General features: G+C 41.8%; 1 protein-coding gene across 9 annotated transcripts in view; it reads right to left on the minus strand.

Annotated features, from left to right (window-relative positions):
• ATP11C (ATPase phospholipid transporting 11C) overlaps positions 1–20,329 on the minus strand; it is a 172,655-nt gene extending 152,326 nt beyond the window's left edge. For 8 of the 9 annotated variants that reach the window (XR_011536064.1, XR_011536060.1, XR_011536061.1 and 5 more), the window contains exon 1: positions 20,100–20,297. Coding sequence is in view for 4 of the 9 variants with exons in the window: in XM_070605246.1 (XP_070461347.1) it covers positions 20,100–20,126 (27 nt within the window). In the remaining 5 variants the exon portion in view is untranslated. Of the gene's footprint in view, positions 1–20,099 lie in introns of all 9 variants that reach the window. The other variant, XM_070605248.1, reaches the window with a different exon arrangement.
• Positions 20,330–21,552: the final 1,223 nt, after the last annotated feature.

Consider the following 21,552-nt stretch of genomic DNA (forward strand, 5'->3'; position numbering starts at 1 on the left):
TTAAATAGAGAACTTCATTATGATCACCCTTCCACATTTCCAAATCACCTTCATGGTTTCAAGAAGTTCAAGATTACAGGATCCAAACTGCTCCCAAGACAGTGCCCCAGAAGTTCCTACAAGCCCATTCAGTGCCGTCTTGCCCTTCCCCACAGAGTGTGCCCTTCAGCCCCATTAGCTTCCTTTCAGTTTCCCAACAGCGCCTAGCTCTTGCTCAACCCAAGGCCTTTGAACAAGCTGATTCCAGTGTCTACTCTCAACTCCCTTTGCAGTAGTCCTTCACTCCTCCAGTTATCTGCTTAAATGTCATCTCCTCAGATGGAACTTACTGGCCACCCTAATCAAAAGCAGACCCTATTTCTGTTACCTCTGTTTATATTCATAACTTATGAAAATAAGTAATTATAATATTTGTTGGCTTATTTTTTAATCATAAATTAGATTATAACCTCCATAAGGACATGAACTACTTCTGTTTTTACTCACCACTCGATTCCCATTGCTGAGCATACTACCTGGCCAGTCAAAAGAAGTCAATAAAGAGATGAATGAATGAACTGCACTTAAGATGCTGAGTGTTTTTAAATATTTTGAGGTAGACATGAGTTGAAGCAACATGTAGCTCTCCATAAATGCAGTCTTCAAATGTTCTTGACTATCAGTATCCTAACAATAATGTAAGTTTCTATTTATAGGGATATAAACCAGTGCAAATTTTGGCATGCTTTTCATTATTTTCTTAGAAGGATTATCATTCCTCCTTCCCACTATTAATTTTTAGTAGCTAACAACCAGTTGGAATTTGAATGACTCCTATTGGTAGGATGGACCAGAGCAGCTTTTACCAGGATGTCTTGACCGCAGGTTCATACGGGCATATACAATTCAAAACAAATGATTACTGTATTTTCAGGGCATGCCAACTGGCCTCCCAGGATCTCAGACCCAAGGACCAAAGTTCCCCTCATCTCTTAGGTCAAGGTTTCAGCTCATCAATTTGCTTCTGGGTTATATAACCTGAGATGGCCCTCTAAAACTGTGTGGACACCAGCCAAACTGGGCACTCTAGAACACTCTGGAGGTACTCAGTGACACAGACTTTTAAAAATGCTATTTCCAAAAAATGCTGTTTCCTTCTGTATCTTGTCTGTCATGGTGGATATACAAACCTACACATGGGATAAAACTACACAGAAACATAAACATGCACACACACACACACATACAAGTATAACTGGAGAAACCTGAATACTATTGGTAGATGTTATCAATGTCAATACCCTGGTTGTGACATTATACTACAGTTTTGCAACATGTCACCATTGGGAGAAACTAGGTAAAAGGTACATGGGATCTCTCTATTATTTCTTAGAACTGCATGCCTCTCTACAATTATCTCAATACAAATTTCAATTAAAAAATGCTGCTTCAACATAGACACTCTAGGATGCTGCAGAATTCAACAGGGTACTTTTCTGAAAAAAACAGGGAAGAGGCTGGAGAAATAAGAGAAAGAGAAGTAAAGTAGGAGTGAATATGAAACTTCAGAGTGGCAGAGATTACTAAATGAACACTGTAATCTCTGAAAACATATGCACATATCCTAAGTCTACTTCAAGTCACAATGTCAAAGAGTAAAAGATTGTTACCAAACACCTAGTCCAACTCCTGCACTTTAAAGATCTGAACAATGAGGCTCAAAAAATAATCTGCCAAACTTTAAAACTTTTAGGAAAAAGAAAAAGGAGACTGGTTTTCCAACTTTGGCATAGGGAAGGATTACTTAGACAAGATACATAAAGCACTAACTACAAAGCAAGAAACCAAAAAATTTAACTACATTAAAATTAAGAACTTATTTATCAAAAGACATGAAAAAACAGTAAAAGGACAAGCCACAAACTAAGATATTTGAAATGAATATAACCAACAAAGGATTAATATCCTGCATATGAAAAGGACTCAATTATAAATCAGTAGGAGAAAGATAACCCAACAGAAAATAGTTAAAAGACACGAATAAGGGGCTGGCCCCGTGGCCGAGTGGTTAAGTTCGCGCGCTCTGCTGCAGGTGGCCCAGTGTTTCGTTGGTTCGAATCCTGGGCGCGGACATGACACTGCTCATCAAACCACGCTGAGGCAGCGTCCCACGTGCCACAACTAGAAGGACCCACAACGAAGAATATACAACTATGTACCTGGGGGCTTTGGGGAGAAAAAGGAAAAAAATAAAATCTTAAAAAAAAAAAAAAAAAAAAAAGACACGAATAAGTATTTCAGAGGTCGAACATAAAAATGGCCCATAAACATATGCAAAGATGCTTAACTTCATTACTAATCAGAGAAGTGGCAAAAAGTAAGAAGTCAGACTATACCAAGTGTTGAAAAACTATGAAGCAATGGGAACTCACACATTGCTAGTGGGAGTGCATACTGGTAAAACCACCTTGGAGAACAATTTCACCTCTTGTAAAGCTGCACGTTTCAAGACTTTTCATTACACGTGTGTGTCTTCCTATATGTATGCCTGAGTGCATGTTCGTATGCGTATATGTGTATCCTACACACACACACAAGGAAAAACCCATTTTATAAATATACCCCAAAAGACACCTATTTTCTGATCATAACAGAAAAAAACCCTGCAAACAACCTAAAGGGCCATCAACAGAAGAATGGATAAATTCTGATATATTCCCAAAGTGAAATATTATTCAGCAGTGACAATGAATGAACTATAGCTACAGAAAACCTTATAAAGATCTTAGCAATATAATCCTGAGTAAGAAAAAGACAGTATACCATTTATATAAAGCTGAAAATAAGAAAATTAAATAGTATATTATCTAGGTTTGCATACATATGTATTAAAACTATTTTTTAAAGCAATAGAATGACTATCACAGAAATAAGGTTAATGGTTACAGGGTGTGGGTATGCAGGGGATGAGATAAGGAAGTGGCACACAGGTAGATAGAACTGTACTAGTAATGGTCTAGTTCTCAAGTTGGGTGGTAGGTACATGGGTGTCCATTTTATTATTATGTATATATTTTACACATATTCTTCGTTATGCACTGAATATTGCATTTTTAAAAGACAATTTCTGGGGCCAGCCCCGTGGCCGAGTGGTTAAGTTCATGCGCTCTGCTTCGGCAGCCCAGGGTTTCACCGATACGGATCCTGGACGCAGACATGGCACCGCTCATCAAGCCATGCTGAGGCAGCATCCCACATGCCACAACTAGAAGGACCCACAACTAAAAATACACAACTATGTACCAGGGGGCTTTGGGAGAAAAGGGAAAAATAAAGTCTTTAAAAGATAATTTCTTTAAAAAGGAAGTGATTTTCCTAAGGCTATACTGCTGGTTAGTGGAGGCACCATAACAGAGAAGTTTCCAGTCTCATGTCTCAAAACACTTCCACAATGCTAGGTACATATTAGGAAACACAGAGACACTTGTTGATGCAATGGGAATTTCATGACTATTCAAATTACTAATCCCAAACATGGATTCTATAAATTCATTAATAGTCTTCTAATTTGATTTCATTTGATTTTATTTTGATTACATTGCCTTCATTAGTATCTTTGATAAGTAATATGTCTAAATTTGTACAAGAATATTTTAATTGCACTGCCTTACATTTCAAAACAGGTATATATATTCTACTGATACTTTTCATCAAGGGCTAGGGTCTAACCTGAACTAACAAATGATTATGACTTTTAAAACGGATTTTATTTACAGAATTCCATTTCATGAAACTGCTCCCTTGCTATGGCTATTATCCTCTGTTTGAACCATTGGCTGTAATAAACATAGTAAGCACCCAATTCTGCTCCGTCAAACTACTACTACTGGTTCTCAAATATATACAGATGAATTGTCTACTTACTGCCCTCTACTGTCTCCTAGCAGCTGTTAATCAGCCAATCCAAGTGCTGCCTCTCTACCTTTATGCATCTGTGCCCATGAGTAGAGAGGAGTAAGAGCGTCTTTGAGAAATAACGTCAAAGAAGACGGTGGTGGTACTCCCCAGGAAGCCTGCCCATCATATCTTAGCATCACCAAAAATGCTCTCCTCCATTAGAGCTGATGGCTAAGGTTTATATAATCACAGCTGAGTTTAATTCTAGAGTATAGTACTAACAAAGGCCCAGGTCCACATGTGATCCCCAATCATTCAGATCAGAGTAAAACCAAAAAGTACAACTACTATTAAATGCCATGAACAACACGAGCAGCACTTCCTAAAATTTGTCATTGTTCCCATTCAAAGTACAGACAATTTATTTCACACTCACTACTATTAAAGAAGAAACTGAAGTTTGGGTCAGAGTACAGTCAAATGAGTAATCAAGAGATGGAGACTTTAGGAGTAATGGAGATAACCCAATACAAAATAGTAAAAAAATTCCACTGCTAGACAATGAAGCCTAAACATATAGTACAAAATTATAAAGCTGAGAAAGAACTTAAATATAGATTACCCAGGAGCCCTCGCAGTTCACAGAATAGGAAACTGAGGACATAGGTAACAGAGCTGAGCCTGGAATTCCATATTTCTGAACTTCCATTCACTGAATAATTGTAGATGAGCCACTTGCCCTCTCTCTGACCATTTCCTCAACTGTAAAATGAAGAGCCTGGACAACTAAATGGTCTCCAAGATCCTTTACCAGTTCTAGGACTCGCTGAGCCTTACAGACCATGCAGCAGTCCAAGCCCTTCATTTTACAGATGGGAAGGCTAGCAAACTATGGTTATTTATGTATGGTCTTCCATTCCTGGTCTATACACACTTTAGATTTGTTCATTCATCTTCACATGATCCTAGGACATAAGTATGATTGTTACTTTTATGTGTCATCTTGACTGGGCCATGCAGTGCCCAGATAATTGGTCAAACATTATTTTGGGTGTGTCTGCAAGGCTATTTCTGGATGAGACAACATCTGAATTAGTAGACAGAGTAAAGCAGATAGCCCTCTGTAACGTGAGCGGGCCTCATCCAATCAGCTGAAGGCCTAAATAGAAAGAAAAAGACTGACCTTCCTCCAAGTACGAGAGAAGTCCTCCTGCCTAATGGCCTCTGAGCTAGGACATCGCTTTAACCTGCCTTGAGACTTGAACCGCAACACTGGCTCCTCCTGGGTATCAAACCTGCTAGCCTTTGAACTGGAACTTACACCATAAGCTCTGCTGGTTCTCAGGCCTTCCCACTGGGACTGGAACTACACCATTGGCTCTCCTGGGTCTCTAGCTTCCTGACTGCAGGACTTGGGACTTGTCAGTCAAAATAATTGTGTGGGCCAGTTCCTTATAATAAGTTTCTCTCTATATAAATAAATATATACATTTTCACATACATAATACTACCAAACTTATTAAATATACAGTTATTTACACACACATTCACACACACACACACAAAACACACGTCCTATTGGCCCTGTTTCTTTGCAGAACTCTGACTAATACAATAAGCAAATGTGTATAAGGAACTAATGCTTGTAAAGCACTTAAAACAGTGCCAGAAACTTACCACTCTGATTTTAGTTGTTATAATGGCAAGAAGGCAAAGAGAACTTACAACTAAAATAATTCCATAAACCTGCAATATGAGGCCATCGATCAGTAATTCCAGGCATTGACTGGAATAATTATGTCGGCACACAGACAGCCTAACAGAACACAAATGCTTACACTGAAGGTAAAATGAAAATAAGTAAATAATTAATTAATGAAGAAAACCCATTTCAAATATTGATCCATATAAAATAAGATTATTTCCACTCTCCTGTATTAAGGACTTAAATGAGTCACTTACCACTATATGAATATATGGTACCCAGCAAAACTGCAATGAACTCACAAAAATATTAACATTAAACATACTTACACCTCAATATAACTTTTTTAAATTAAAAAAAATAAGTATTTATAAAGTATCCAGACAAAAATGTTATCAAAAAGACTTACAAAATAAAAAATACCTTAATCAATAAATACTTCATTTGTTATTTATAGTGAAGTATTTTTAAAGCATAATAGCAAACTTCTCAAGAAAATAAATGTTGTAAATGTGTGTACAATGGCAACGCTCATAAATATAAAAAGTTATCCATTAACTATATCAGAGAACATGAAATACCTAAAAACATAATGAAAAAGAGATATGACCTTGTACATATTACAACACATAGCATGTGAGCTGAGAGGAAATAGCTTCATTTCTAAAGTACGAGCAACCATAATTTTTTTTTAACCGAACACAACAGTGATGTCTAAAGACTGGATAATTTGATCTTTCAGTCAAGCTTTAAAAGTCTATGATTATAAGTGGGAAATAAGATTAGAAGTACAGATAGGAATCATATTTGATTCATTCAGCAAAACTCTATTGAGGATATACTATATGTCAGGCACTGAGTCATTAGTGACACAGCAATAAGCAAAAATGATCACAGTTCTTTCTTACCTTCATGGAACTTACCATGTAGAGGGAAGCTTGGTACTAAGCAAGTTAGCAAAAAAATATAAATGCAAATGTAGAGTCAATTGTGATAAGAGTATAAAGGAAAGGTTCAAGTGCTACGAGAACCTAGGAACCTGATGTGGTCTGAAGGAAGAATAAGGGACAGCTTCCTTGGGGAAGTGATGATTAAGCTGAGCTCTGAGAGAGGACTGAGTTCAGGCAACTGATTACAGAAGAGAAGTTTACCAGACAAGGGAAATGGTATATACAAAGGTCTTGTAGCAGACGGAAGGCAAAAAGGAAGGAAGACTTCTTGCAGAAAGAGAAAAATCTATCCTAAAACCCATATAGAATCTCAAGGGACTCTAAATAGCCAAAACAATCTTGAAAAAGAACGAAGTTGAAGGCCTCATACTTTCTGATTTCAAAATACACTACAAAGCTACAGCAATCAAACCAGGACAGTACTCGCATAAAGACAGACATATAGACCAATGGAAGGGAATAGAGAGCCCAGAAATACACCACCACATATATGGTCAAATAATCTTCGACAAGGATGCCAAGACCACCCAATAAGGAAAGGAGAGACTTTTCAACAAATGGTACTGGGAAAACTGGATATTCACATGCAAAAGAATGAAACTGGACCCTTAGCTTGCACCACATACAAAAATCAATTTAAAATGGATTAAAGACCTAAATCAATAAAAATCCTAGAAGTAAACATAGGGGAAAAGCTTCCTGACATTGGATTTGGCAATGATTTTCTGGATATGATACTAAAGGCATAGGTAACAAAAGCAAAAATAGACAAATGGAATTACATCAAATTTTAAAACTTCTAGGGGCCAGCCTGGTGGCAGAGTGGTTAAGCTCATGCACTCTGCTTTGGTGGTCTGGGGTTCACAGGTTCAAATCCCAGGCACGGACCAACATACTGCTCATCAAGTCATGCTGTGGCAGTGTCCCACATACAAAATAGAGGAAGATTGGCACAGATGTTAGCTCAGTGACAACCTTCCTCAAGAAAAACAAACAAAAACAAATAAAATTAAATTTAAAAAGTCATGACTCAAAATATTTTTTTACCTTCCATGCATCAAAGGAAATAATCAACAGAGTAAAAAGGCAACCTATGGAATGGAGGAAAATCTTGATAAAGGGTTAATATCTAGAGTATATGAAGAACTCCAACAACTGAAGAACAAAAACCACAAATAACCCAATAAAAAATGGGCAAACTACTTGAATGGACATTTCTCCAAAGATGATGTACAAATGGCCAAAAGCATATGAAAAGATGCTCAACACCACTAATCATCAGAGAAATGCCAATCTAAACCACAACAAGGTATCACCACACAGCCATTAGGATAGCTCCTATAAAAAGAACAAAAATAACTACAAGTGTTGGCAAGGATGCGGAGAAATTGGAACCCTTCTGCAATAGTGATGGGAATGTAAAATGGTGCAGCTGCTATGGAAAACAGTACAAAGATGCCTCAAAAAATTAAACATAAAACTACTATATGATCCAGCAATCCCAATTCTGGGTATACATCCAAAAGAATTGAAATCAGGATCTCAGAGAGATATTTGCACACCTTTGTTAATGGCAGTATTATTCACAATAGTCAAGAGCTGAAAGTAACTCAAATGTCCATCAATGGATGGATGAACGAAACGTGTTATATCCATTCACTGGAATATTACTGAGCCATAAAAAGGAATGAAATACTGTACTGATACATGGCACAACATGGATAAACCCTGAAAACATCATGCTAAAGGAAAGAAGTCAATCACAAAAGAGCACCTATTGTATGAGTCCATTTACATGAAATGTCCAGAATAGGCAAATCCATAGAGATGAGAAATCCGACTGGTGGATGCCAGGGGCTGAGGTGAGGGAGGGACTGGGACTAACAGCTAACAGTATCGTTTCTTTTTGTGGTGATGGAATTGTTCTGGAATTAGACTGTGGTGATGGTTGCAAAACATAGTGAATATACTAAAAACCACTTAAGTGTATACTTTAAAATGGTGATTTTCTAAGACGTGTATTATATCTCAATTTTAAAAAGTGAATGAAAAAAGTAAGAGTACAAGCTGATACTGGTCAGGTCTTTATCTAGAGAGCACTAGAAAGTCACTGAAGGCTTTCAGATATATATTTGTAAAAGATCCCCTCTGGTACTGTGTGAAGGATGGATTGAAGAGGGCAAGAGATGAGATCATCTACTCCAACAGGCCAGGTAAGTGATAATGATAGCTTGGACTTGGGATAGTGGTAGAGGTGGGCATTCAGAGAAGTGGACAGATTTGGGAGCTCTTTCAGAAACAGAACGTACCAGATTTGTTTAGAGATTAGATGTGGGAGATGAAGGGAAAGGGGGTATTAAGGATGACTGCTACTGGGTGGGGGATGGTGCCATTTATTGAAAGAGGGAAGACTGGAGGAGGAACAAATATGAAAGAGTCGAGAGAGGCTGATGACTTGGACTAGAGTGATAGTGGTGATGATAAAGAAAAGTGGCATTGGAGGCTGGCCTGGTTGTGTAATGGTTAAGTTCGACTGCTCCACTCCAGTGGCCCGAGGTTTGTGGGTTTGGATCTGGGGCACACACCTACATACCACTCATCAAGCCATGCTGTGGTGGCGTCCCACATACAAAATAGAGGAAGACTGGGACAGATGTTAGCTCAGAGACAATCTATGTCAACCAAAAAAAAGAGGAAGACTGGTAACAGTTCTTAGCTCAGGGCCAGTCTTCCTCACCAAAAAAAAAAAAGGAACGTGGCATCAACAGCCTGTCATTATGTATGAATAAGATGTAATTCATACTCTTGTAAGGCACAATGATATGGTCAGGTCTGAATGTGTATTAAGAGCCATGTTGTCTAGTGGCAGTGAAATAGAAGTGTTATCGTAAGGAATGTGCTCTGAACAAAGGCCTGATTTTGATTCCCAGCTTTTTAAATGCACACCAGTACTCAAGATAATAAACTACCACACTGTCCCCGTGTAGTAAATTTCTGAAAGTGTGCACTCATTATATAAGCAGAACAACTAAATAACTAGTCATATATTCTATGAAGCAATGTCATGAAATATTACTCCAAATGCTTATTCCATCCCAGTTCCTGCCTTACTGTTCTGCACAATCAGAAGATTGAGGACCACCATCATTGGAGTCATGGATTTCAGAAAAGAATGTCTATGGAAAGATTCCTGCAGCCATTGTGGAGACTGAAAGCTGCCTGATGTCCATTTTTAGTGCTCCCTTTTTAAAGTCTAAACTTCACCACAGCAAACACAAGGCACAGAAGATCAAGGTTTCAGTCTTTCTGGTGCATTTGGAGTTGGAACCTATGCCCTCTAATTTGACTGGTGCCCCTGCTCTAAGTGCCATAAGCAATAACTCTGCCCGATAGTTTAGGTAATTGCCTCCTCCCATAATGAGGTTGCCCATCCCTAAAATCCCATGAATGTCAATCCTTTGGGTTCCCGACCCCCCAGTTCACATGCTACCTCCTCCATAAACCCCTCCCCCAGCCACTAGCACCAGAGTGAGATTCACTTGCCTCTTGTGAGTGACCTGCTGCACTACTGTGTGTGCCTTCAAAAGGATAGCACTGATGACCTATTGCCTTGTGAGGAGGTGGTTCTTGCGTGTTGTCTTCTGAGACTGCAAGCTACTGGACAGCAGGGCTGTGCATTACATACCTCTATAGCACCAAGTCGGGCATGAGTGTTCAAAGGAAGCTAGTGATTCACATGAATGTTTTCAGAAAACAAGTTAAAGTATATTGTGCACTATACTATAGATTGCTTAATCCATATTACTGCCAAATACATTAATTGTGAAGCTTAAAGAACATCCCCACTGCTTACCCAACAGGTGGAGCTTACGTAATCTGCTCTACCCAGCTGTTACTTATTTCTGATAGTTCCCTCCTGGCTTCTGCTCCCTGTTGATCTGTAGGATTACTGCATCTTCCAGTATGATTTCCTGATTTATTCCTTGCTCAAATCATAAAAGAATTATTAATTTTCCTTTTTGATAACAATAAAAAAAGGCTGAAACTTAGGAATAATCAGAGATATCCCTGAGGTTTTCTATGACTATAAAACTCAAAACACAATCCTAGAATACAACAATATTTATAAATACTGCCATAAAATTCATTTACTGGCCCAAGAATTTTATTGTTTTTTTTTTTCTTTCGGTAGTTTTTCCTATGTAGTCATCCTTGACTAAATACTGTTCAGTATGCCCACTCTGCAGAATTGTGTTACCCAAAAGGATTCTTAAATCAGCTGCCTATGAGCTAGCCATGTATAGAATGGGATGAAGTAAAGATGCAAATGAGTGTTGGGACTATGGGTAAATGGATGGAAGGAACAAGGAGGGGGGGGAGCAGTAACAAAAGTCCAAAAGTCAGAAATAATGAAAATCCACGAACTTGGTGATGCTCCAGAGAGGAAACCAGCAAGTGTTGACGCTAAACTGGCAGAAACATCAATACTTCCTGGCTCCCCCACTGGGTGCATCAATTTACCACGGTCAGGCTGCTCTTCTGCTGCAAATGACAAAGAGTGAATGCGTTCAACAACACGAAAAAGAATGACCCATAATCCAGAAACATGGCTGTGTGCAGCAATGAAAAGAAGATGGTGATTTCTGGGAGTCTCCGATAGTCTCTGCTGCTGATTAGCTTAATGACTATGGGCAAGTCATTTCCCTTCATTGAAAAATATCAGTCTTTCATAACATTAGTGTGTAGGAAAGAGTTAACGTAGCAGGCCTGAGACTGCTATTCTTAAAAAGAACTGTTTGCAAGGTTGGTACTCAGCTGGTATCTGGAGATGAATTTTGGGAAGGTTCCCACCATGCTAACTGCTAAGTGTAGCTCACTGTGCCTAAACTGTTGGTACAAACAATATGGTTTATGCTAAATACCTGTTTCCCTTCTGGGAGTCTGGGATTTTGGCACATATCAGGCAGAGGGTGTCTACATTACCAGCTCCCAGTGAAAACCCTGGGCACTGAGTCTCTAAGAACCTTCCTGGGTAGACAACATCTCACACAAGTTGTCACAACTCGTTGCTGGAGGAATTAAGCATGACCTGTGTGACTCCAGTGGCAGAGGACTGTTGGAAGCTGTGCCTGGTATCCTCCAGACTGGGCTCCATGTGCCTTTTCCCTTTGCTGACTTTGCTTTGTATCCTTTTGCTGTATAATAAATCACAGTTGTGAGTACAACTCTATGCTGAGTCCTGTGAGTTCTGCCAGTAAGTCATCGAACCTGGGAGTGGTTTGGGGACCTCTGACACAATTGGTATAGTGCTGAATAGTCTACAAACATTTTCCAACAACCTTGTGAAGCAGATAATATGTTCATGCTATAGAAGAAAGTTCAGAGAGGTGAACAGAGAGTATACACAAAAAATAAATATTTCAGCGTTTATTATATATGGATGTTCTCACATTTTAGTCAACCTAAGAACCATCTGGAATGCTTGCTAAAAATGCAGTTTCCTGAGGCCTAGCATCTGAGACTTGGATTCAGGAGGTTTGAGGCCCAGGAATCTGTGTTTATAATAGGCATCCCAGATGATTCTTATGTAAGTAGTCCCCCACATTGTGAGAAAGACTTTGACAGATATGAACTACAGTACCCAATTTCCCAAGCTGGGTAGCAAATGGCAGAACCAGGACTTGCACTAAGGTTGAGGCTCTTTTCACAACAGAACTGCTTCCAAATCCGTCAAACTCTACAGTTGCTCTCGTTTGCTCTGCCTCCTTGCTAGAGATATCCAATCCAGCTGACGGCAACTGGGTGCAAACACGAAAGTATCTTACATTTCCAGCACAAAATACTAAGTGGTATCCTGAATTCAAATAACGCACATTCACCATGGAAAGTCAAAAGATACACAGCTCTTGGAGAGTTAACACTGCAGCTTTGGTTTTCAAAAACGATTTGATGTGCTGTTGGCAACAGAAGATATAAGCTTACAAACAGCATTTAACAAAAATAATATGAATTTGCTTACAATTTTAGAAGTTGAAGACAGTACATTATAGTTTTCTATGAATGGCCAAGAAAGGGGAGGGTGTAAAGATAATCTTTCTGGTGAGTGGAGAAAATAGCCTCAAGTAAACGCTAAACTTTTTTGGATTACTTTTTAAGTGGGCATGAAAGTACTGTTTTCTCATTTAGAGTAAGTATAGTGTAGTATTTTGTCCACTGAAAGGAAGGAATTCTCAGTGCTAGGCACTTATTAGTAGCTCCATCTGAGATGCATAAGCTCCTTGGTAGCTGCTTACCGAACTGATCATTTTTCACCCGTTATTACCGACTCAAGACTGCTATCAATTCAGTTCAAAACAACTCAGCAAGTATTTATTGAGCATCCACTGTTTACTTGATGCTATGCTAGCTGCAAGATCATTATCAGGAAAACTGTTCTGATTTTTCCAAGAATATCTAGGTGAAGAGGAAAAGACTAGGAAAACACAGCCACTGTAATACTTTAAGACAACATATAATGGAGGAGCCTAAAAAAACAAATGATATCTGCTTGAACGGTGTAGGCCTCACCAATCCTCCCATACTCTATTAAATAATTATGGGGCAAAATATCGATGACAATCTTTATTTCACAAATACAGATTAACCTCCCAAATCTGGATATCGGTGGCCCAACATTATCTATAAAACACAGATAATCAAGAAGTCAGCCAAACCAGCAATCCGTCCATACACCACAGTGACTGAAGGGGGCTGTCTGCCAAAGTGCTGGCATAGGGTACCCCATGCCCATACCTGCAGTGCTCGGCACTCATTTATCATTAAACTGCAGTAGTGTTAACATATGCTGCAGTCATCCTAATGTTCCTTTTACAATCACCGCTCATCTACCCCTTTACCAGGCCAAGAAGGTTAACTGAACGGAAATAAACTTGTAAACAGCACTGCACCTAATTCATTTATGGAAGCCCAGAACCTACCTCCACCCAACCAGAAAATTCCCTGCAATCTCAAGGATTTCAGATGCAAAAGATTAACCCACATAAAGTACTATAGATGTACAGGAAATTCCACCACCTTGATGAAAAAAATAGTATTTTTATTTTATGTCTCATGCTTTCACCTTTTTGGGAGAACAGATCAACCATGTTGGACACCCCATTAGTCTTGATGATTTTTTCTGTCACTCAACAATCCAGTAACTGAATTCACTCATGGGTTAGTTCTTTGCATATCATCCACACACAAGGAGGTTAGTTATGGTTCTCGCAGGGGCCACTGGCCATCCTTTACCTCCCAGAACCTGCTGCCCAGCTGGAGGTCAACTGGCAGCCTGGATGAGCAAACAAGCTCATTGGAACAGTTCCATCAATATGAATATGGCCAGCTTCGCCTGCCCAAATCTCACCTCTGCTCAAAGTTCACTAAGAGCACTGGAAACTACCTGATTTGTAGGCACTCAGTTATTACCCACTAAAGGATTGAGCTATGAGCCATAATCATAAACAGAAAGAGCAAACAGGAAACCCTTATAGAAAGTATTTAGAAAACATTTGGAGTTTTATGTTTTCTAATCGGTAAAAGGCAGAACAGGAAAAAAAAAGACAAAACTTGCTTTCAGGTTATTTGATAAATAAATAATTTAATGATAAACAAATATTTATTTCAAGTAATAGTAATTCATTCCTAAATAGGTTTCCCACCTCACAGAGGATCAGACCAGCATCTATTTGCAAAAGAGCAGTTTGCCATGTATAGGTCAAGTTCATACTGAAGGTGTCAAATGCAACAAATTTCTTTTTATTTGAAATCCAAACAACCAGAAAGAATAACTGAGATAGACTGTCCACTCTATTTTTGGTAGAAAGACAAATGACAAGTATATAACAGCAACTTACTCATAAAAAACAAGTTCTGTGGTTAAAATTGTCCCATTCACAACAACATGGATGGACCTTGAGGGTATTAAGTGAAATAAGCCAGATAGAGAAAGACAATCTCTCTATGACTCCACTCATACGTGGAAGTTAAACATGCAGATGAAGAGAACAGATTAGTGGCTACCAGGGGAAAGGGGGGATAGGGGGTGGGCACAAAGGGTGACGTGGTGCACCTACAACACGAGTGACAAACAATAATGTACAACTGAAATTTCACAAGGTTGTAAACTATCATAATCTCAATAAAGAGTTAAAAAAAAAGTTCCGTGGTACGTCACAAATGTGTTACAGTGAAGTCACCATGTCCTCTACATCTATAGCTGTGCGTCTTAACGACAGTTAAAGCTCCTGAAGACAGGAACTTTGCCTTTCTCACCAACGAGTCCTCAGAGTCTACCACAGTGCCATGCACAAAGGAGGTTCTCAGTGAATGTTGAATGAAAGAATGCTCTGCAAGACCATCAAATGACATAATCATCCATAATCATCCATACTATGGTCAGTATAGTTTCAGCATTAGATGTATTTATTCTAATACTTAGAAAACTGGTTCCCACAACTAGAAGGAACTGCAACTAGGATATACAGCTGTGTACAGGCGGGGTTTGGGGAGATAAAGCAGAAAAAAAAAAGAAAACTGGTAATCAGTATATGGTATACTCCAATGTTTAGATTCTGATCACTGAGTTCCAATGTGGTAAGGAGGGGTCCCCACACCAACAAGCAATTCTCAGACACCAGCTGGGTGTCCTACAATTCAACTCAATTCTGGTATCATCTCTCCAGAGAGACATTCCCAGGTTAAGGGCTCAGTCCTCCAAGACTGTCCACACCTCTCCTACTTCAGATGCCAGTTCTAAGTCCAGGTTGTTACCTTACTTCTGACCAACTGGCTATAAATCAGAGGTTCCTAGAACTCCTCCTTGGGTTCTATTAATTTGCTAAAGTGGTTCACAGAACTCAGAGAAACATTTTACTTACTAGATTACAGGTTTACTATAAAAGGATGTAACTCAGGAACAGCCAGATGGAAGAGATGCATAGGACAAGGTATGGGGAAAGGGCAGGGAGCTTCCATGCCCTCTCGGAGGGCCGTTCTCCCCAAATGTCCACGTATTCACCCACCTGGAAGCTCTCCAAACCCTGTCCTTTTGAGTTTTTATGGCGGCTTCATTACATAGGCATGAGTGATTAACCCATTGGCCAAGGGTGATTGAACTTAACTTCCAGGCTCTCTCCCCTCTAGGGAAATCAGCGAGGTGGGACTGAAATTTTCAAACCTGTAATCACACCGTTTGTTCCTCTGGTGACCAGCCCCAATTCAGAGGTGCTTTCCAAAGTTATTCATTAAAATAACAAAAGACATCATCATTGCTCTCATCACTGGAAATTCCAAGGGTCTTAGGAGCTCTGTGCCAGAAACGGGACAAAGACCAAATATATATATATTTCTTACTATAAATCACACCCAATTAATAGACCTCCTCATTCTTTACTCATTCTTCATAAGGAGGAATTTACTATAAGTATCATTGTCTATAAGTAAGTTATTATTTATGTGAAACATGTAAAAGCTGTTCATTCAACAAATATTTATCAAACACCTACTATGCACCAGGCACTGTACCAACTGTCCCTGTGCCCAGTAGCTTTCAGTCTAGGGCAGCCTTTCTCATTTGGAATTCCTCACCTCGGGGCATGCATAGGAGATAAGTTAATTTATTACATACAATGGATGCCCTAGGGAATTAGGGCTTAATTCTCTCCCAGTTAAGAAAGACTGATCTAGGGTGCCATACAAGTTAAAAGGAAATTACAATAATATAAAAAAGGTTGCTTTCAGTAGGGTCAAATTCACCTGTTAAACCCAGCCATATATGAACTATCAATGCACAAACCATTTGCAAGCCTCGTGTAAATGCAAAACTACTGCAATACACACATTCAAATAAATTTCTAAACATAATAAAATAAACTCAACAATATTTTCCATGCTCAGCAATGTCAGGCCAAGGTTTTTAGTAAAGTGAAACAGAAAAAATAAAGTTTAATTACCCTGATAATTCAAGAAGGAAACCAAAAACCTTCTTGCTCCTGAAAAAAAGAAAAAACCAATTACCTGAAGTATTTTATTAATTGCCTCCATATACTGCTTCACTAGACTGGCCTTGCCATGGACTCAAAGTAACCAATTAGCTACCTATTTCATTAATTCTTACTTTGAATATTTTGGTCTTATTTTGAATTTTCACTCCACCTTACACAATCTAATTTCTTTCCATATCAGTATATGACATTTTCTATGTGATATTACTATATGCTGCATGTTTCATGAAACCAAAGCAGTTTGAGAGCTTCTAGAATCAGAGAGAGAGTTTTTTCCAGTATTTCACGTTCACCGTTTAAACTTTCATGTATCAGTGATGTAGAAATTCAAATCTCTTTAATATTACTAACAATATCACAAGCTAAACTGACAGTATCCACTTGGCCAAGCCCCAGATCTACTTTGCCGAGGAATGTCTTATTTTGAATCTTTAGCACAAAATAATTTCGTAAGTCAAAAAGGGGGGGATTCCTGTTGTTTAGACACTGATTAAACCTTGTGAAAAATGCTACTGTAACCACCAGAAATTTTATGAATAGTAAAAGACAGGATAACATAAAAGTCCCTGACCCTTAAGTCTCAACTAGTCCAGACTTCCAATTAAACATGCCTTTAAAGGAAATAAATTGTATAGACAAAGCTACTATTATTTATTTATTGCATTTACACAGAAGGGAGATGTTGACTGGGAACAGGCTGTGCTTTTACTATACTCAGAGACATTCAACTCTTAAATCTTTTAAGACACCCTCTACATGCCTAAATCCTAAGATTCTACACCAAATCCACCAGTTTCTTTCTACTTCAAAACTGTCAGAAGGAAAGTCATAATTCATCAGAAAGAAAAGAAGACAATTATTAATGGCAAAGACATCAAGGCCATGTCTGTAAAAAACACAATGAATCACTATTTCTTTTAGCTTGAAATTGGAGAACCTGGAGAAATAAATGGCGTTTATTTAAGCAATTTAGTAAACACTACTGAGCCTCAGAAGATGATGCTACTCCCAAGAGATATTTACTTCCCAGGTCAGGTTTAAATGTAAACCCCTGTCCTAACATGTAGTACCTAGTTTTCAGTGACCACCAACCATCATCAACACCGCTGTAATTTATTTCACATTCAAAGTCAATTTCAAACACATATAGGTAGACAAAAAAGCACACAATTTTGAAAGGAATTCAAAGCCCCATCTCTGAAATATAAAAGCAAAGAAAGAGAGCACACAACTTGGACTACATCTGCATTACTGTGCAAGTCTCAAAGTCCAACCTAAATCTTTAATTGTAGCCTTCTAGTGATTTAAATAGGAACATTCCTCAAATAATCTCTATCAGGCAAAAGATGAGGACAGCATGTGGCCTACTGATCTTTATCTACTGAGATAAAATTTGCCCCTTCCAGATTTTGAAGTCATTCTTTAGCAATGAGTATTTGACAGAATGTTTCACATTCAATCCAATGATTTACAGATTAATTCCTTGCCCTAGGCTTCGGGCTCAGACACAACTCCTGAGAACCTTCCAGCTTGCTGCACTGGTACAAATTCCTGAGACTTATCATAGTCATGGTTGCGCAGGAAAATGTGAGCAGTCGGGTATTCCAACACAAACAATGAGGTCAAAGCTCATTTCAGTGTGAGCGTTAAGCGATTCTCTGCAGAGATCTTGGTCGAGGATGCAAAGTACTAGCCTCAACCTGCAGGCTGGCACCTCAACAACTGCTGCAAATTCTACTGCATGCCCTAGGTTCCTGGGCCAGCACCACTTAATTACTAGACTCTGATACAATGCAGATCACTCTTAGCAAAAGAAAAGCAACGGGAGCATTTAGACCACTACTTGGGTTGTTTGGTTTCAAATGTTCAAAATCTTAAAAAGGGTGGGGGGGATGTCAACATCTCAATTTTAAGCTAATGAATTTATTATGAACCAGAGTTAAGTTGTTTTCCACTGTAAGAGTGCCATGTGAAAAGATTATCCTTTTCCCAAATAGTACAATTAGCTCTCTTTGTCACCTTTCCCTTTTTGTCACCCCCAAACAACACTCCAAGATCACAAGGATCTATGTGAAACAGAACTATGAGGTACAATGCTCTTTTACCTTCTCAGGCTACATGTGAGAAACCAATGTTAGTCACTTGCTTTAGCAAAGCATTCAGTACAAGCCAATTCCTACGGATTTCAAAATCCTTTGATATGGACAATCTCTATTACTCTCTGCCACAGGTACTCTGCTCCAATTTCATAAGACATCTTTCTGGGTGAGATAAACATACAGAAAAACATTAACATAGCACTACTGTAATAATAGCCTAAAAAGGGACATACAATTATTCCTTTCAGCCAGGGTACATTTCTGAAAGTTTCAAATGCAGAGAAAACGAGAGCAAATTCATCCAACGCATAAAAAGTGTTAGCAATGCTTTGATTAGGAATAAGAGCATGAAAAGAACCAAATCGACAAGTTCTCAAACATATATTGTAAGCGGAGTGGGGGAAGCGCACAGCTCAGCCATTTTTCCTAATGACAGAAAAACCAAAATTTACAGATGAACTCTTTCTTTCACATCATTGGCAGTAATAAAATCCTATTCCCGCCACCTCATCTTGGAATTAAGGAAGTTGCTACAAATAGCAGCACACAAGTAATTGGTCCCTGTTTGGCTCCATTCTTAATGTACCCTCCAGGAGTAAAAAGATTACTCAAAAAAGTCATTACCCAGAAATCACTTTTCCCTACGCCAAACTCTCCCGGAAATCAAATTCCCTTTTCTGGGATTCGTAAGGGGGGAAACGGGGACAGAGTCCAGCCGCAGACTGCCTTCTCCCACCGGTCCGATGTCTGGGCACTGGGCGCTCCGCGAGGCTTCAGACCCGAGGCTCAGCAGAGGCGGTGCAGCCTCCTCGCGTCTCCACGGCCACCCAGCCCAACCTGACAATTGCCCTCGCTTTTATTGTGTCCTAAAGGTGAGCTTCTCGGAATGGGTCTCCAAAGTTTGCCCGGCCTCCGATCGGCAGCCGCCCGGCCGGCTAAGCCCGGGGCAGGGCTGAGCCCAGCCTCAGCCTCCGGCCCTCTCAGCCCCCAGGTCGTTTTTGGGCCAGAGTGACAGGTCTAGGTTTACCTCCATGTGCTCGTGGCTAGAGGAAACAAAAGAAAGCAACCTCCCTCATAATAAAACGCCATCTTCGACTAATTGGCAAACCGAAGGGCCCCGGGGTCGGTACCCCTACGAAGCCCCCCCACCCAGCCCGAGGGCGGCCCCCGTCTGAGGCAGAGTTTGTAACAGACCCGGGAAGCTCTGGCTTCATTGCTGAGGGGGCTGCGGGGGGGGGTTCTGAGAGCCCTACCTGACTCCCCACCGTGGCCGCCCGAGCAACGTGTTTCAGTTCCCACTGAAAATGGGGCGGTGGCGTCTCCCAGAGATGCAATTATCCCCTCAGAGAACTGTTCGGAGGGCCCCGGCGCCTGGGCTGGCGAGCAAGCAAAGCGGCACGCGTGGAGCCGCAACGAGTGTACTTACAAAACGATTCAAGCTCCGGCGGAACATCGCGTCGAAGGCGGCCGGGCGCCGAGCTGGGCTCTCCGGGGCGGTGTGCGAGGGTGCCGTCCACAGCCACACTGCGGCGTGGGCCGCCGGCGCGAAGGGACGGCGAGGCAGGCGGCCCGGCCCCCGCGCGCTGCCCGCCGTCCGCCCTCCGCGGCTCTCGGCGCTGCCCCCGCCCCCAGCCGCCCGCGCCCGCCAGCCACAGCCTCCGCCCCGCCCCCTCACAGCCCGCCCCGCCCCGCCCCGCCCCGCCCCGCCCCGCCCCGCCCGTCCCGGCCGGCCACTCTCCCTTATCTGGCCGCAGCCCCCCTGCCTCGCGGCTCCCGCAGCGGCCCGCGGAGAAGGCGAGCCTGGCGCGCGGGGGAGGGGTGGCGGAGGAGCGCTAGGCTCCTCCTGCGGGGGAGGGGGTGCCCCGATCTCTCCGCCGGCGCCGGGCTCGGCACCCCGCTGGCTGCACTCTTCCCCGGCACGGTACCACCGCCCGCCTTCCCCGCTGGCCTCGGCGGCCAGCCCGTGTGCTTCCGCCCCCCTCGGGCCAGCCCGCGCCTCAGCCCCACTCCTCCCCTAGCTCGGTCGGGAACCACAGCCTCCCCTGCCCCGGCCCTAACTCGTCCCCACCGCCGCTCCGTTCGCAGCCTCTCCTCGGTCCGCAGCAGCCGCGCCACCTCGCGCTTTCGTCCCGCACCCGGGCTGGGGAGCCACGAGGCAGCCCGCCGGCCCGCCCTGAGCCCGCAAGGCAGGCGGGCTCCACGCTTCCCGGCGGGGGGAGCCGGGCTCTGACCCACGAGTGGGGACGGGCAGGGCACTGTGCAGACCCCAGCGCGGGCGGGCCGGGCGGAGTGCGGCGGGGGGATTAGTTATGAAAGCCGCCCCCTGCGCATCTGGAAAGGCGCGGTCTTCCCACTACCCTCGCTTCGCTCCGCTCCACCTACGCGGCTTTCCCTCCTCTGGTTCTTTCTCTCGCCCTGCCTCCCCACCTAAGCCGTCTTACTTCCACTTTCTCTATGAGGTTGTAAAGTCAGGCTTTGTGTCTTTGCTGCTGCGCAGCGGGGCGGGATTTCCCTGCCAAACCCCACCCCAAACCCCTCCCTCTCGCCCCCTCCGCCGCACTTTTCCCAGAGCAGCCTGGGAGTTGTAGTCCAAGCGTGCCCTGTACGGTCTCGAACTGCGGGCTGGGAGCTCCCCCACTCGCCCGTACAAGGTTTGCCCAGAGGGTTGGAGGAGGAAGCGGCCGGGACCGCTGGGCCGAACCGCTGTGCTCAGCACGGTCTGCATGTGGAGGCCGGAGCTCTCGGTAGAGTCCCCGTGGAGGGAAATGTGAGACGGCTAAATGAGGCAAAGTCCCGAATGCTGGGAGACTTTCCTAGGACGCGAAAATTGTGCACCAGGAAATCTTCTACACCCTTGGCTCCTAGTTTAGAACTGGAAT

The sequence above is a fragment of the Equus przewalskii genome, chromosome X, assembly GCF_037783145.1.
Source record: "Equus przewalskii isolate Varuska chromosome X, EquPr2, whole genome shotgun sequence".
Classification (NCBI taxonomy): Eukaryota; Metazoa; Chordata; class Mammalia; order Perissodactyla; family Equidae; genus Equus; species Equus przewalskii.